Source organism: Heterodontus francisci, chromosome 9, assembly GCF_036365525.1.
Source record: "Heterodontus francisci isolate sHetFra1 chromosome 9, sHetFra1.hap1, whole genome shotgun sequence".
In the NCBI taxonomy this organism is placed as follows: domain Eukaryota; kingdom Metazoa; phylum Chordata; class Chondrichthyes; order Heterodontiformes; family Heterodontidae; genus Heterodontus; species Heterodontus francisci.
In genome coordinates, this window is record NC_090379.1 from 115,553,666 (window position 1) to 115,570,066 (window position 16,401).

The following is a 16,401-nucleotide window of genomic DNA, read 5'->3' on the forward strand; positions in this document are numbered from 1 at the left end:
TGGTGATTTGAAGCATCATGGCATGGAGTTGTATACAAATTGTAGGCCATTTGCCTCAACCAGTTCAAGAGAACAATAATCCTAAAACCCATAATCTATTCCCATACCCCTTTATTCCCCTTTCCTTCAATCACCGATCGAACTCATTCTTAAATGTTAACTTAGTCACTGCTTCAATCTCTAACTCCAGTAGTACATTCCACAGTCTCAGGAAACTGTAAAAATTTCTCCTGCTTTCTGTCCTGAATCTCTCATATTGCAACAAGCACAAACCATCCTTTATAGGTTGTAATGACTGTATGAAAAATATTGGTTTCAAATCTAATTTATCGTTGGCATAAATGTCGATCGAATGATCCCTACAACTCACACCTTATGAGACTTTGAAGTTGTAAGCAAAGCACCATAGTCATTGGCATCATTGCAGCTCAGGGAAGTGAGTACCCGGACTGTGGTGTATTAATAATTACACAAAAAATGAAATAATGTAATAAAGATATTGATGTTACTCAGCCGTTCCATTGTTTAAAATTGCTTATTATATTGATTGATATGATAACATATTTATACGTTGAGTAGACTAGATGTTGAAATGTTGCCACTCGTTAAGTGGTGATGGTCTGAGGGTGGGTGATTGTTTCAATCTGTACAAATAGGAAACCAGCTGTTTAACATGGTTTTGGCTGTTGAATATTTAGTGCTGTAAGAGAAAACATCCAGCATGACGAGGACAATGTAAATTAAAAATAATGAATTAAGGAGAAGCTTCTTCACCTGGAGAATCATTAGAATATGAAACATTCCACCACATGGAGTGGTTGAGGCGAATAGCATAGTTGCATTTAAGAGGGAACAAGAGAACTGCATGAGGGAGAAAGGAATAGAAGGATTTGCTGATAAGGTCAGATGAAATAGAGTGGGACGAGATTCATATGGAGCATAACAGAGGTATGGACTGGTTGGGCCAAATGGCCTGTTTCTGTGCTGTAAATTCTGTTTAATACTATGTAAAACTAGAAGCTTTGGCACTTTACAGATCAGCTGGAAGAAGGGGCCCACCCTACAAATTAACCCATCTTTCTCTGAGGTGCTGACTGACATGGCATGCATTCCCAGCAATTTCTAATTTTACTGCAGCTTTCCAGCATTCTGTTTTTTGGTCAAATTGCTGTTTATTAACAGTACACTAATAGGAGCCTCTTCCTTTGACAGCTTTCTGGAAATTTATAACGAGCGCGTCCGAGATCTTCTGAAGCGTTGTGATGGAAACAAACCCTACACACTTCGTGTGCGCGAACATCCTGATAAGGGTCCCTATGTGCAAGGTGATCTCAGACTCCCTTTCTGACTTTGACAGCTTTAATTGCAATTTGTGTATAATTCTGCCTGTTTTCACTTGAACTTCATAAAACACTGATTGGGTCGCAGCTAGAGTATTGTGTCCAATTCTTGGCCCCACACTTTAGCCAGAACCTCAAGGCCTTCGAGAGGGTGCAAAAGAGACTTATTGAATGGTACCAGGGATGAAAAACTTCAGTTACATGGAGAGACTAGAGCAACTGGGCTTGTTCTCAGAGCAGGGAAGGTTAAGGGGGAGCCCTAATAGAGGTTTTCAAAATTGTCAGGGGTTTTAATTGAGTAACTAAGGACCGATTGTTTCCAGCAGGAGGTTGGTAACCAGAGGACACAGATTTAAGGTGATTGATAGAAGAACTAATGGTGACATGAAAACAAAAGGTTTTCACACAGTAAGTTATGATGATCTGGAATGCACTGCTTGTAAGAGTGGTGGAAGCAGATTCAATAATAGTCTTCAGAGGAAGTTGGATAAGTACTTGAAGGGGTACAATTTGGAGGGCTTTGGGGAAAGAGCAGTAGAGTGGGGTGGATTAGCTCATTCAAAGAGCTAACACAGGCATAATGTGCTGAATGGCTTCCTCCTGTGGTATTGTCTCAGGTTGTCTAAGGTTACAACAGGATATAGATAAACTGGGAAAGTGGGCAAGGGATTGGCAAATGGAATTTAACGCAGACAAGTGCGAAGTGATGCATTTTGGGAAATTAACCAGGGCAGGACATATACAGTGAATGGCAGGGCCCTGGGGAGTGTTGTTGAGCAGAGAGACCTTGGGGTGCAAGTACGTAGTTCCCTGAAAGTGGCAACACAGGTAGACAGGGTGGTGAAGCAGGCGGTGGAATCTCTTGTCCAGTTGGCCCAATAGTGGGCCTAATTGGCTACCCAACTGTGCTCGGTGGATAGTCTCTGCCATGCTCACCCTGTCTCCGGCAAGACTACTCGGAGGTGGGAATGTGTTGGGTAGCTGACCCGACAGGCTATTTGCTGATTTCGCTCCTGGTCCCACCTCACTGAGTCAAGGAAAATTCGTCCCAAAGGCTGGTAGCAGTTTAGAACACTCTTCCACAACTGGCAATTGATGTTCGATCATTGTTAATTTTAAATTTGAGATTGATCAATTTTTGTTAACAAAAGGTGTTAAGAGATATGGGGCAAAGGTAGATACTGTTAGGTCACAGATCAGCCATGATCTTATTGAAGTCTCTCTTGCTCTCTCTGCCTCTGTCACTCTCTCATGTCCTCTGCTTCTGCTGTTCTCTTGCTCTCTTGCGTCCTCTGCCTCTGCCGCTCTCCACCTCTGCTGCACTCTCACGCCCGCTGTCTCTGCCGCGCTCTGGTTCTCTCACTTTTATTGTCTGCCTCTGTAGCTCTCTCTCTCTGGCACTCTGTCTCGCATGCACTCTGTCCATCTCGTGCTCTCTGTCCGTTTCGTGCGCGGGCACACTCTCCTCCCCTCTGTCTGTCCCTCTCTCTCCCCCTCTGTCTGTCCCTCTCTCTCCCCCTCTGTCTGTCCCTCTCTCTCCCCCTCTGTCTGTCCCTCTCTCTCCCCCTCTGTCTGTCCCTCTCTCTCCCCCTCTGTCTGTCCCTCTCTCTCTCCCTTTGTCTGTCCCTCTCTCTCTCCCTTTGTCTGTCCCTCTCTCTCTCCCTCTGTCTGTCCCCCTCTCTCTCCCTCTCTCCCTCTCTCCCTCTCTCTCTCCCTCTCTCCCCCTTTGTCCCTCTCTCCCCCTTTGTCTGTCCCTCTCTCTCTCTTTGTCTGTCCCTCTCCCCCTTTGTCCCTCTCTCTCTCTCTCTCTCTCCCCCTTTGTCCCTCTCTCTCTCTCTCTCTCCCCCTTTGTCCCTCTCTCTCTCTCTCTCTCTCCCCCTTTGTCCCTCTCTCTCTCTCTCTCTCCCCCTTTGTCCCTCTCTCTCTCTCTCTCTCCCCCTTTGTCCCTCTCTCTCTCTCTCTCTCTCCCCCTTTGTCCCTCTCTCTCTCTCTCTCTCTCCCCCTTTGTCCCTCTCTCTCTCTCTCTCTCCCCCTTTGTCCCTCTCTCTCTCTCTCTCTCCCCCTTTGTCCCTCTCTCTCTCTCTCTCTCCCCCTTTGTCCCTCTCTCTCTCTCTCCCCCTTTGTCCCTCTCTCTCTCTCTCCCCCTTTGTCTGTCCCTCTCTCTCTCTCCCCCTTTCTCTGTCCCTCTCTCTCTCTCTGTCTGTCCCTCCACATGACAGACTGGTTAAAAAAATAAAATTCCATGGGATCCAGGGTAATGCAGCAAGGTGGATACAAAATTGGCTCAGTGGCAGGCAACAAAGGGTAATTGTTGACGGGTGTTTTAGCAACTGGAGGGTTGTTTCAAGTGGCGTTCCACAGGGCTCAGTACTGGGTCCCCTTTTTGTGGTATATATTAACAACTTGGACGTAAACGTAAGGGGCGTGATCAAGAAGTTTGCAGACGACACTAAGATTGGCAGTGTGGTGGATAGCTGTAGGCTGCAGGAAGATATTGATGGTCTGGTCAGATGGGCAGAAAAGTGGCAAATGGAATTCAACTTGGAGAAGTGTGAGGTGATGCATTTGGGGAGGTCAAACAAGGCAAAGGAGTACACGATAAATGGGAAAATGCTGAGAAGTGTAGAGGAAGTGAGGGACCTTGGAGTGAATGTCCACAGATCCTTGAAGGTAGCAGGACAGGTTGAAAAGGTGATTAAGAAGGCATATGGAATCCTTTCCTTTATTAGCCCAGGTAGAAAATACAAGAGCAGGGAGGTTATGCTGGAACTGGATAACTCATTAGTTAGGCCACAACTTGAGTACTGTGTGCAGTTCTGGTCTCCTCATTACAGAAAAGATGTAATTGCACAAGAGAGGGTACAGATGAGATTTATGTGGATGTTGGCAGGACTGAAAAAATGCAGCTCTGAGGAAAGATCGGATAGACTGGGGTTCTCCTTGGAACTGAGAAGGCTGAGGAGAGAACTGATTGAAATGTACAAAATGTTGAGGGGCCTGGATAGAGTGGAGGTGAAGGGTCTGTTCACCTTAACAGAGAGGTCAGTGACGAGGGGGCATAGAGTTGAAGTGAATGATAGAAGAATTAGAGGGGAGATGAGGAAAAGCATTTTCACCCGTAGGGTGGTGATGGTCTGGAACTCACTGCCTGAAAGGGTAGTTGAGGCCGAGACCCTCAACTCATTCAGAAGGAGTCTGGATATGCACCTCAAGTGCCGTAAGCTGCAGGGCTACGGACCAAATGCTGGAAGGTGGGATTCGAATAGGTGGATCGTTTTTCGGCCAGCACAGACAAGATGGGCCAAGTGGCCCCTTTCTCTGCCTTAAAGTTTCTATGTTTCTCTGTCTGTCGCTCCCTCGTCTCAGCCTGTCGCTCCCTCGTCTCAGCCTGTCGCTCCCTCGTCTCAGCCTGTCGCTCCCTCGTCTCAGCCTGTCGCTCCCTCTGCTCTGCCTGTCGCTCCCTCGTCTCTGCCTGTCGCTCCCTCTGCTCTGCCTGTCGCTCCCCCTTCACCCCGCGCCCCGTCCCTCCCTCCCTCCCTCCCGTTGCCTCCCTCCCTCACCCCCTCCCCTCCCTCCCTCTCCCCCTCCCCTCCCTCCCGCTCCCCCTCCCCTCCCTCCCTCTCCCCCTCGCCTCGCCTCCCTCCCTCTCCCCCTCGCCTCGCCTCCCTCCCTCTCCCCCTCGCCTCGCTTCCCTCCCTCTCCCCCTCGCCTCGCTTCCCTCCCTCTCCCCCTCGCCTCGCCTCCCTCCCTCTCCCCCTCGCCTCGCCTCCCTCCCTCTCCCCCTCGCCTCCCTCCCTCTCCCCCTCGCCTCGCCTCCCTCCCTCTCCCCCTCGCCTCGCCTCCCTCCCTCTCCCCCTCGCCTCGCCCAATCCCTCTCCCCCTCGCCTCGCCTACCTCCCTCTCCCCCTCGCCTCGCCTACCTCCCTCTCCCCCTCGCCTCGCCTACCTCGCCTCTCCCCCTCGCCTCGCCTCCCTCCCTCTCCCCCTCGCCTCGCCTCCCTCCCTCTTCCCCTCGCCTCGCCTCCCTCCCTCTCCCCCTCGCCTCGCCTCCCTCCCTCTCCCCCTCGCCTCGCCTCCCTCCCTCTCCCCCTCGCCTCGCCTCCCTCCCTCTCCCCCTCGCCTCGCCTCCCTCCCTCTCCCCCTCGCCTCGCCTCCCTCCCTCTCCCCCTCGCCTCGCCTCCCTCCCTCTCCCCCTCGCCTCGCCTCCCTCCCTCTCCCCCTCGCCTCGCCTCCCTCCCTCTCCCCCTCGCCTCGCCTCCCTCCCTCTCCCCCTCGCCTCGCCTCCCTCCCTCTCCCCCTCGCCTCGCCTCCCTCCCTCTCCCCCTCGCCTCGCCTCCCTCCCTCTCCCCCTCGCCTCGCCTCCCTCCCTCTCCCCCTCGCCTCGCCTCCCTCCCTCTCCCCCTCGCCTCGCCTCCCTCCCTCTCCCCCTCGCCTCGCCTCCCTCCCTCTCCCCCTCGCCTCGCCTCCCTCCCTCTCCCCCTCGCCTCGCCTCCCTCCCTCTCCCCCTCTCCTCGCCTCCCTCCCTCTCCCCCTCTCCCCCTCTCCCCCTCGCCTCCCTCCCTCTCCCCCTCGCCTCCCTCCCTCCCTCTCCTCCCTCGCCTCCCCTCCCTCTCCCCCCCTCCCTCTCCCCCCCTCCCTTTCCCCCCCTCCCTCGCCCCCCCCCTCCCTCGCCCCCCCCCTCCCTCGCCCCCCCCCTCCCTCGCCCCCCCCCTCCCTCGCCCCCCCCCTCCCTCGCCCCCCCCCTCCCTCGCCCCCCCCTCCCTCGCCCCCCCCTCCCTCGCCCCCCCCTCCCTCGCCCCCCCCTCCCTCGCCCCCCCCTCCCTCGCCCCCCCCTCCCTCGCCCCCCCCTCCCTCGCCCCCCCCTCCCTCGCCCCCCCCTCCCTCGCCCCCCCCTCCCTCGCCCCCCCCTCCCTCGCCCCCCCCTCCCTCGCCCCCCCCTCCCTCGCCCCCCCCTCCCTCGCCCCCCCCCTCCCTCGCCCCCCCCCTCCCTCGCCCCCCCCTCCCTCGCCCCCCCCCTCCCTCGCCCCCCCCCTCCCTCGCCCCCCCCCTCCCTCGCCCCCCCCCCTCCCTCGCCCCCCCCCTCCCTCGCCCCCCCCCTCCCTCGCCCCCCCCTCCCTCGCCCCCCCCTCCCTCGCCCCCCCCCTCCCTCGCCCCCCCCTCCCTCGCCCCCCCCTCCCTCGCCCCCCCCTCCCTCGCCCCCCCCTCCCTCGCCCCCCCCTCCCTCGCCCCCCCCTCCCTCGCCCCCCCCTCCCTCGCCCCCCCCTCCCTCGCCCCCCCCTCCCTCGCCCCCCCCTCCCTCGCCCCCCCCTCCCTCGCCCCCCCCTCCCTCGCCCCCCCCACCCTCGCCCCCCCCCACCCTCGCCCCCCCCCACCCTCGCCCCCCCCCACCCTCGCCCCCCCCACCCTCGCCCCCCCCACCCTCGCCCCCCCCCTCGCCCCCCCTCGCCCCCCCCCCTCGCCCCCCCCCCTCGCCCCCCCCCCTCGCCCCCCCCCCCTCGCCCCCCCCCTCGCCCCCCCCCCCTCGCCCCCCCCCTCGCCCCCCCCCCCTCGCCCCCCCCCTCGCCCCCCCCCCCTCGCCCCCCCCTCCTTCGCCCCCCCTCCCTCCCCCCCCCCTCCTTCGCCCCCCCCCTCCCTCCCCCCCCCCTCTCTCGACCTGCCCAATCTTCAAATTAAAAATCAAAAACACAGTCCAACAGATTGATTCCAAGAGGAATTTTAAACTCCGGACTGGGAGCTGGGACTGAAGGGGGAATTGACGTTGAAAGATTTCTCACCAGGAGGGTTGGAGTGTTATAAATTGTAATTCTACAACTGCACATGCAGGTGGATGGGTATTCCCTAGCTTTGAATGCATAGAAGGACAAAATTCTCCGCTATCTACAATTGTGCATTTTTTTTTAAAGTGCCCTCTATTGAGCCAAACTCTGTCCGCAGTTTTAGCTCATTTGGTCATTGGCTGGTTTGCAAAGTAGTTTTACTTTAGAGCGACTTAATACTGAACATAGCCCTCACAGTGGGAACAGCTTGTATCCTGATACGTCCTATTCAGAGAAGCCTTGTGTTGCAGCAAGACACAGTGTAGTTCTTCAGAAGTATTTTTACTTTGGCCATATGTTTTGACTTTAGAAGCAGCCAATCCAGCTGTTTGTTGTGAGTAAGAGGATAACTATGTATTGTGCATTTTGGTATGCACGAGTGTTTCAGTTTATTAGAAGTAGCGCTAGCATTTCAGACTTTATATGGATTATTGCTGGTTAGGTTGTGAAGTTCACAATGTTTCACATGCCCCATGTAAGCAACCTTCTCCAACTGTTAGAATCCCCTGTTACTACTTTTGATGTGTTTTGTGAGAGGGTGGATTTTCAAATCTGAAGCTTTAGTGGATATACTTTGCATTTTATGTGACAGTGGCCTGTGGCAGTTGGAGAGTGACCTCATCCATGATGCTTAAATTGACGCAGGCCTGCTGAAGCTGGGCATTTTATTAGAACAGTCCGTATGAGTCAAAATTCCGTTTCAGCATGAGTTTACACATTTTAAAATCCAACCGCACGTGCTCTGGTTCATGACCAGCACTGCTGATAGTGTTACCACCTCCTTACACCAGAGTTCTAGTAATAGCGAGCCCTTCGTATGCAGTTTTAGGCCTGTGATAACTGCCACAGTTATCTACTTAATGTTTCATTGCTCTCATCCATGGCTCAGTGGTAGCATTCTCACCTCTAAGTTACTTTTTGCCCTCTCAGAATCCCATGGTACTATTTTGAAGAAGAACAGAGGCGTTCTCCCTAGTCTCCTGACCTGTATTTATTCCTCAACCAACATTATTACAAAAGATGAATCTGACCATGATCTCATTGCTGTTTGTGGCACCTTGCTGTATGCAAATTGGCTGTCACATTTCCTACATTAAAACACTGACTAGACTTCACCTAGCTGTAAAGTGCATTGGGAGGTCCTGAGGTTGTAAAAGAAGCCGCCTTGAGAGGCATATTTTCAGGAGAAAGATTAAACTTCTGATTAAACTTCAAATCACTATTAGCTAGCTTAATCTGTTTAGCTTTGATTTATTCTCAAGTATTCGCTAGAATGTGAAATAACAGTTGTCCCTTTAAACCAAATACATTGCAAAAGGGACAAGTTTCATCCAAATTCTACACTCTGAGTTAACGTTTTTGCAGATATTACAGATTTTCCTCAATTTCCATCTTGAAACAGGAATATTTTCTTTTTGAAGTATTGGAGGACTCCTCTCCCCTCTCCCTGCCAAATATCTCTGCTGCCTCCTTGCTAAGGATTGACTTCATGGGTACAGCAAGCTGTGCCGTATCTTCACCCAGAAAGGTTCACTGTTTACTGATTAACAGGAATTAGGGCTGGTTTTTCTTTGTGCTGCGATCTACAAATACAGCACTGTCCAGTGATTAGGACCCAGTGCTACATACCATTCGATGCATTCATTAGCTGAGACACGAGGGAGCTTAGAGACTTTGCACACAGTGGGCAGAATTTAATGTGGCTGTTTAAGGCAAGAATGGCGACCCTGTTTTGGCACTGCTTCTAGTTCCGGTGGCTGACCCCATGGCTGCTGACCTCCTCTGTGATCTCCACCCAGGCTTGCTTGGTCAGGCCGGAGGAAGAGAACCTCCTGCCTTTCCCTTGCAGCCTGAAGGAGAATCTGCAGGGAGGCATCACTGAACTGTGGGGCCACCCTTTGTCTTGCCTCGGCCGTCCTGTGCTGCCCTCCTCGAGGGGTTGGGGGCGTCTAGGAGCAAGTCCACAATGTTTTCAGTTGCAAAAAGCTGACAATGACTCTAAGGCAGGAGTGACTGCAGGGCTGGCAAGCTTTTAAATATGGCGCCAATGCCTGCACTGGAGTCATCTGACGCAGTATTTGGCAACTCGCATCCCTCTCTTCCCCCCCCCACCCACCCACATCCCCACCCCCCCTGGCCACATGATTGGGGGACCCGTGTCTCCACAATGCAAAATGGCTGCCCTCCGTGTGAACGCAGTGGGGCGGCCGCTGACGTGACAAATGGGAACTGGCCTGGCGGCAGGCTCGTTAATTTCTGCCCGGTGATTGCAAATGTATAATCTAATGGAGGCCATCTGTTGGTGTCATAAAATGAGTAAAATTTGGTTTATAACGATTATCTGACCACCAAGATTAATGCCTTGTAATTACTTACCAAATCCATTCATTTTAACTCGTCTATATTGTGAAGGTGGTATCATGGCACACACTAGTGACTATGTTGTACCAGGGCGTACCATTAAGTCTCTGGGGTATCAGCTTTCGGACAGTTTGAGCCCTGGGTTCTGAATGGGATGGCCTCCTGCCTTGGAGAAGGAAACCCATTTTGGGAAGGCACCTCCTTCATTAGCATCTCCAAAGCATCTGGGCTGATGTCTTCCTCAAGGCCATGTTCTGAACAATTGGGACCAATGTGCAGTAACTCGCACTCCTGATGACCATATCTCCCTTTAAGATCCAGCTGCAGCTTTTTAAGAGAAATGCTTTCCAATTTTCCAGTTGTCAGCCAGCCATCCACATTCCCTCTGCATATTCACATTGTGCTATGATCCTAGTGTAATAATAAGGGAGCAGGCCAAAGTTGGAAATTCCAGCCAGGTCAGCTATTTTCTGCCATACCTGTGCCCACACGCTGACCAGCCTGGACACTGGCGCACCCACACCAGCCTGGACACTGGCGCATCCACACAGATGCACTATTTTCTTAGATTTGGAAAGTTGGGGTTCCAGTGTCCAGATTCCACATGGTACAGTGCAGTTTCGATGTTTAGTAAAGCACTCTTTTTATGCCATAACCTTAGAAGCACCCCTTTCTAAGCTATTGTGACATTTCTCAGCACTGTGCATGTATTCAGCAGGATTCTCTCGAGTTTAAAGAATAAATAGGCATCCCTTAAGAGAAGCTGCAGTGAGATGGGACAGTTTCTGGGGGTTTACCTAAACAGTGTTATTCAAGTCAGATGTGTTAAAAGTTTCCAAGTTTACGTTCTCATACTCTCAAATAACAGACCAACTCAGAAGCCTTATATGTTCATAACAGACCAACTCAGAAGCCTTATATGTTCCAATGGAATTTCATCTGACAGGCTGATGCAATCACAGAGACACAGCTACTGGGCTGCAGCCAGCCATTATAGTGAAGAGGAGACTCATTTCTGGAACAAGCCACATCTGACAGCTGTGTATGAATTTTAACTCATCACATTGATATCAGGAAGTAGCTCATTAATCCACCCTTTTCCAGAAATGACTTCCAATAATTTTGAGCTGATATAGGAACATAGGAAGATAGATTTTGAACAGGTTTAAATATTTCTGATCTATTTTTACAGTGTACAATTACATGATAACCCCATCTTTCTGTTTTATTACACCTATGAATCATGCATTTATTTTAAGTTTAGGAGAGTGGTCTTTTTATTGGCATTTGTATGATGTAGGATTTCAATTCAATTGTGAAAGTAGCAATGCTGCTTCAGTTGGACACCATCAATCTTGTGACATGGCCTTGAAATCTGAGACCATCTAATGATCTGAATCTGCCAGCTGTATTTGTGATGGTTTTATGGTTATGTTTAACTGGGTACAGTACTTGGTCTGCAAAACGTCCCACATAGAGCTGAAGGTAGAAATAACGTTTGCTAGAGAATGTTTCTCTCTCTGCAGTAAGTCTAGTTGCTAATTGTAGACAGCCTTAGATATCAGTTCTGCAGATATATGCTGCTGCTTCAATCTCCTGTCTAGCTCCAGGAACCTGCAAACATAGCAGAAAGCATAGTGTACAAAGAAAAAGCCAGAATACCCAGAGATGATCTATTAATTAATAAGGCTGTCAATATCATCGTCATGCGCTGCTTAAATAGGAACATAATTCAAATAGATAGCAGTAGGAAAAATGACATCCTAATTTTTAACTCTTTGGGGTTGGCTCTGAGTTTCGTCCAACCGACAGTCAGACATATGGGGCATCAATCAGTATGGTCGGCCTCCTGATGCAGCTTGCCGGATTGAGGCCAACCAATATTGGACCTCCCTCGCCAGCAGAAAGGTAAATAAGGGGAGCGTGGTGTGGGGTCATAATTGTCGAGGGAGGGGGTGGTTGGGATCACGGAGGGAAGCGGGTGGCAGGGTGGTGGTGGGGTTCATGATTGTTCTTGGTCAAATGTGGCAATCTAAACATTTAATCAGGCGACCAGATTGACACAGGATGGAGGAAATCTGGCTGAACTAGGGATGAGGAAGTAGCATTTTTAAAAAAAAAACGGTATCTTGCATCATTTTGGATATTTTGAGGCATTTTGTCCTCATCTTATTTGGCTCTCAATCCATTATTCCTAGCCAAGAATGGGATGAAAATCTGCGCCAATGCTGCTCTGAAATTTGCCACTTGAAGGTGTGTGAGAGAGCAACTAGAATGTTATTCCTTAAAGTTTCCTCTTCGTCCGTCCCTTTGAGGAGGTCCATCTATTGCTTAATGCATGAGTAGAATTGGGGATTAAGACTATTGGCTTCATCTTGCATCTCACCACTTCACGATGCAGAACGTTAGATGCTGCCCTTGACTGCACTTAATTTTAATCAATCCATTTGGAAACTTGCCTTATTTTTGCATTCCCACAGCATGTTAATTCTGGGGTGGGGTGGCACAGTAAATATAATCAGAATTTCTTCAGCTTGGAATAGCAGTATAAGGGTCGACATTGTGTAAGATGATGGTGTAGTTCTGAACTGTGAAATAGAATGACATGTAGATTACAAAAGCATAGTGATCCAGACTGGGGGTCAGGGTTTAAAATACTTGCCACTTTCACTGCTTTGCTATTCTTATTGATTATATGTGGGATGCTTGTGTATTTCCACAGGATTATCTCAGCACTTGGTTTCAGACTACAAGCAACTTGTCAAGCTTTTGGAGGAAGGGATTTCAAACAGGTATTGATCATCCTGTGGATTTTCCTCTGGCTTAGTGTTTGTTGCATGTTTGCTGTAAATGATCAGTTTGTAGTACTGCTGCTGTTTAAATTTCAGCCTGGTGTTCTATTTCGTATTTAATTAATTCACTGAGAAACCAGCATGAATTTGTTACTGGTGACATTTGTACTGAATGAGAAATTTCACAGCGTCAGATCATCGAATGATACAGCACAGAAGGAGGCCATTTGAACAACCATGCCTGTACTAGCTATTTGAAAGAGTTATCCGGTTAGTCCCATTCCCCTGCTCTTTCCCCATAGCCTTCAAATGTTTTCCCTTCCAGATTGATCCAATTCCATTTTAAAAGTTACTATTGGATCTCCTTCCACCTTCAGGCAGTTCATTCCAGATCATCATAACTTGCTGCACAGAGGAAAAAAAAATCTCATCTGCCCTTTGGTTATTTTGCCAATTATCTTAATTCTGTCTCCTCGGGTTACTGACCCTCCTGCCAGTGGAAACAGTTATAGAGTCGGTTATGGCATAGAAGGAGCCCATTCGGCCCATCGACTCCATGCCGGGTCTCCACAAATCTATTCAGTCAGTCCCACTCCCCAGCCCGATCCCCATAGCCCTGCAAGATTATTTCCCCCAAGCGCTCATCCAATTTCCTTCTGAAATCATTCATTGTCCACCCTCGTGGGCAGTGAGTTCCACGTCATTACCACTCGCTGCCTTAAAAACTTCTTCCTCACATTCCCTCTGCACCCCTTGCCCAAAAACCTTTAATCTGTGTCCCCTAGTCCTTGAACCATCAGTTAAGTCTAACTTATCTAAGCCTGTTATAATTTTGTACACCTCTATCAAATGTCCCCTCAATGACCTTTGCTCCGGGGGAGCGATCCCAGCCTTTTCAACCAAACCTTGTAACTAAAATCTCCATTCCTGGAACCACTCTGGTAAAACTCCTCTGCACCTTCTCAAGGACCCATTAATCCTGTGTAAATTTTGCTGGCCAGAATTAGACACAATACTCTCGTTTGGGCCTAACCAGAGTTTTATGAACTTTCAGCATAGCTTCATACTCAATACCTCTATTTATGAAGCTCAAGATCTCATATGCTTTGCTAACCATTCTTTCAATATGTCCTATAATAAAAACAAAGTGCTGGAAATACTCAGCATGTCAAGCAGCATCTGTGGAGAGAGAAGCAGTGACCTTTCATCAGAACTTCTGAACAGAGGAGGCTGATGGGAGACCTAATTGAAGTATATAAAGATATGAGGCGTCTAGATAGAGTGGATAGGTAGAGGGGTCCATAACCAGGGGACATATATTTAGGGTAAGAGATAGGAGGGTTTGGAGGGGTTTTGAGGGGAAATGTTTTCGCCCAGAGGGTGGTGGTGATCTGGACCTCACTGCGAAGGCCTGCTACCTGACCTGAACCCGACGGCAGCCGACGACGTGTCGGGTTCGGGTCGGGTCGCTCTTCTGGGGCTGGCTTTCAGTCCGGGTCAGGGACACACAGTATTAATTGGACTTGAAAGGTTGTTTAAAAAGAAACGGATTCAGAATTGGAAGGTCGATAAAGTGAACATTCCAGTGGTCGGGTCGGGCGCGGGAAAAAAGGAGGGACTCGGGCCGGGTCGAGCTCGAGTTTGATGTGGTTCTGTTGGGTTTTTTTTTCCTGACCTGAGCATGCCTTCACCTCACTTTCTGAAAGGACGGTAGAGGCAGAAACCCTTATAACATTTAAAAATTACTTGGATATGCACTTGACATGCTGTAACCTGCAAGGCTACAGACCAAGAACTGGAAAGTGGGATTAGGCTGGATGGATACGATGGGCTGAATGACCTCCTTCCGTGCTGTAAATTTTCCATGATTCTATGATCAGCGTTATGGCCAGGTGAGGAGGGGTCTCAGGCTCCCCTCTTGCCCACCCTCTTATTTGACCGCAACAGGGTTTATACCTTTTTTAAACAGTGGTTGTGCCTACCACTTCAGTAAGTGTTTTATCTTTTTTCTTTACTGTGATCGTGAAAGAACTAATCAGACAAGTTTTCTTGAGTTTAAACAAGAAAGAGGTAAGTTTTTTATACTTAACACTCTAACCCCGATTTAAAAATACACTACACATTCCCGCACACATTCACACAAGAAACAGGCACACACAAACGGATTACAGAGGGAAAATAGATTTGGTGGTTCGATTAAAGTCCAGAACAAATGGAGCTTAAATACACAGTCTGTGAAGTTGATGATCCCATAGTCCTCGGTTGAAGCTGTATTCTTGAAGTCCTCGTTGGTCAAAGTGCATTTTGTAGTTGGCCTGCTTTGCTTGGGGTTTTCTTGAAGGCAAAATTGTAGTTGGCTGTCTTCCCCTGGTCGCTGGCTGTAGCAGTTTGTACGCTTGGAGGGTCTACAGTTGCAGACGGTTTTCAAACTTGATGTTTTTCCTGGGGAAGAGAGAGACAAAGGGAGGCCTGCAGCCTTCTCTGCTACTGCACATTCAGTTACAGCTTGTCTCTTTGTCTGCGTAACAACTCCCCCAAGATGGACAGACAGTCACATGGTTGCTCCAGGTTTTTCTGGAACCTTCTAATGAAATTCAGGGTGCCACATGCCCTAGGATGTTAATTTACACTTGGAAGGATTTGCCCTTTCAAAGTCAATTTGTGAAGATTGCCTTGACTGCCGTGCTAATGAAGCCATTTTAGGTAGTTCAATCACTTAGAATAAGCAATTGTCCTGGCTGGGCTTCTTGTTAGACTTTTTGTCTCCAATTCAATCTCCTGGCATTTCAGATGTAAATTGCAGTGGTCATCTTGGCTGCTAGTTTTTAAAAAGTTACTGTAGGATTTTTTTCATTAAAAGTCTAATGTAAGTTTTCAACCAAAGAAATTAATACTTCTCATTTGGCATATAGGGTTTTCTTGACATCAACTTACTGAAATCTGTGGCAATTTAACATCACAAATATGCTAAATGAGCAAAATACTTAATGTTGCACGTCACATTCTAATGTACATGAAGTGTCTTTAATTATCAAGGCCTTGGAGAGAGTGCAGAAGAGATTTACTAGAGATGAGGGACTTCCGTAATGTGGCGAGATTGGAGGAGCTGGGATTGTTCTCAGAGCAGAGAAGGCTGAGGGGAGATTTAATAGAAGTGTTCAAAATTATGAAGATGTTTGATAGAGTAGATAGGGAAAAACTGTTTCCACTGGCAAGAGGGTTGGTAGCTAGAAGGCACAGATTTAAGATAATTGGCGAAAGAACCAGTGGGGAAATGTGATATTTTTTCATGCAAAGTTGGTTTGATATAGAATGCTTTGCTTGAAAGGATGGTGGAAGCAGATTCAATAGTAACTTTTCAAAAGGAATTTGGATATACACTTAAAAAGGAAAAATCTGCAGGGCTATGAGGAAATAGCAGAGGAGTGAGACTGTTTGATAGTTCTTTGAAATAATGGGCACAAGCATGATGGGCTGAATGACCTCCTGTGCTGTATGAGTCTATGAAATGGACCTTGGAATTTTCTTTAAATGATCTAAGATTCAAAACATTAGAGGCTGAGGTTGATGTGTAATGTTGCATGTCTGTTAAGTTCCTTTTTATCCATTTGTTTTTTCTGTTTTAGAATCACTGCTGCTACCCACATTCATGATGCCAGCAGCCGATCTCATGCCATCTTTACCATCCATTACACTCAGGTTTGCAAAATGTTGTACTTGTGTTTCAGTCAAGCTCCGTCAATTTATTCTTTCAGCAGTGTATGTCCCTTTCAGCAACAGTTGACTCCTTGTTACAAATAGGGCCTCTTCCGGCCAGTGGACTGTGATTTTGTTACCAGACTGCTCCTTGCACATTACAAACACTTTTCAAAACAACCCTTGTTTCCATGTAATAAACTATTCATTGTTAAATCATCAGTTCAAGTCCAAAAGTTGTTATAGAAAACTATAGTTACACCTTTACCATGTATCGTATTTGACAGCCATGTGCTTTGGTCAGGGGAACAGGAGTTGGCCATTCAGCCCCTCAAGCCTTTCCCCTATTCAGTTAGATCATGCCAGATCTGCACCTTAACTCCATTTACTCATCTA

General features: G+C 49.1%; 2 protein-coding genes across 4 annotated transcripts in view; both read left to right on the forward strand.

The window, feature by feature from the left end:
• The window catches only part of stard9 (StAR-related lipid transfer (START) domain containing 9), a 298,527-nt gene that overhangs the window by 142,666 nt on the left and 139,460 nt on the right, over positions 1-16,401 (forward strand). For all 3 annotated transcript variants that reach the window (XM_068039742.1, XM_068039743.1, XM_068039744.1), the window contains 3 exons: positions 1,213-1,325; positions 12,240-12,309; positions 15,936-16,008. In XM_068039742.1, coding sequence (XP_067895843.1) covers positions 1,213-1,325; positions 12,240-12,309; positions 15,936-16,008 — 256 coding nt within the window. The remainder of the gene's footprint in view (positions 1-1,212; positions 1,326-12,239; positions 12,310-15,935; positions 16,009-16,401) is intronic.
• Positions 5,832-7,084, forward strand: LOC137374035 (uncharacterized; the record flags this gene model as incomplete). Its single annotated transcript, XM_068039819.1, is given in 3 exon segments — positions 5,832-6,079; positions 6,081-6,474; positions 6,476-7,084. Coding segments are annotated over 3 exon segments (1,251 nt in total), but the record flags the coding sequence as incomplete, so codon positions are not given.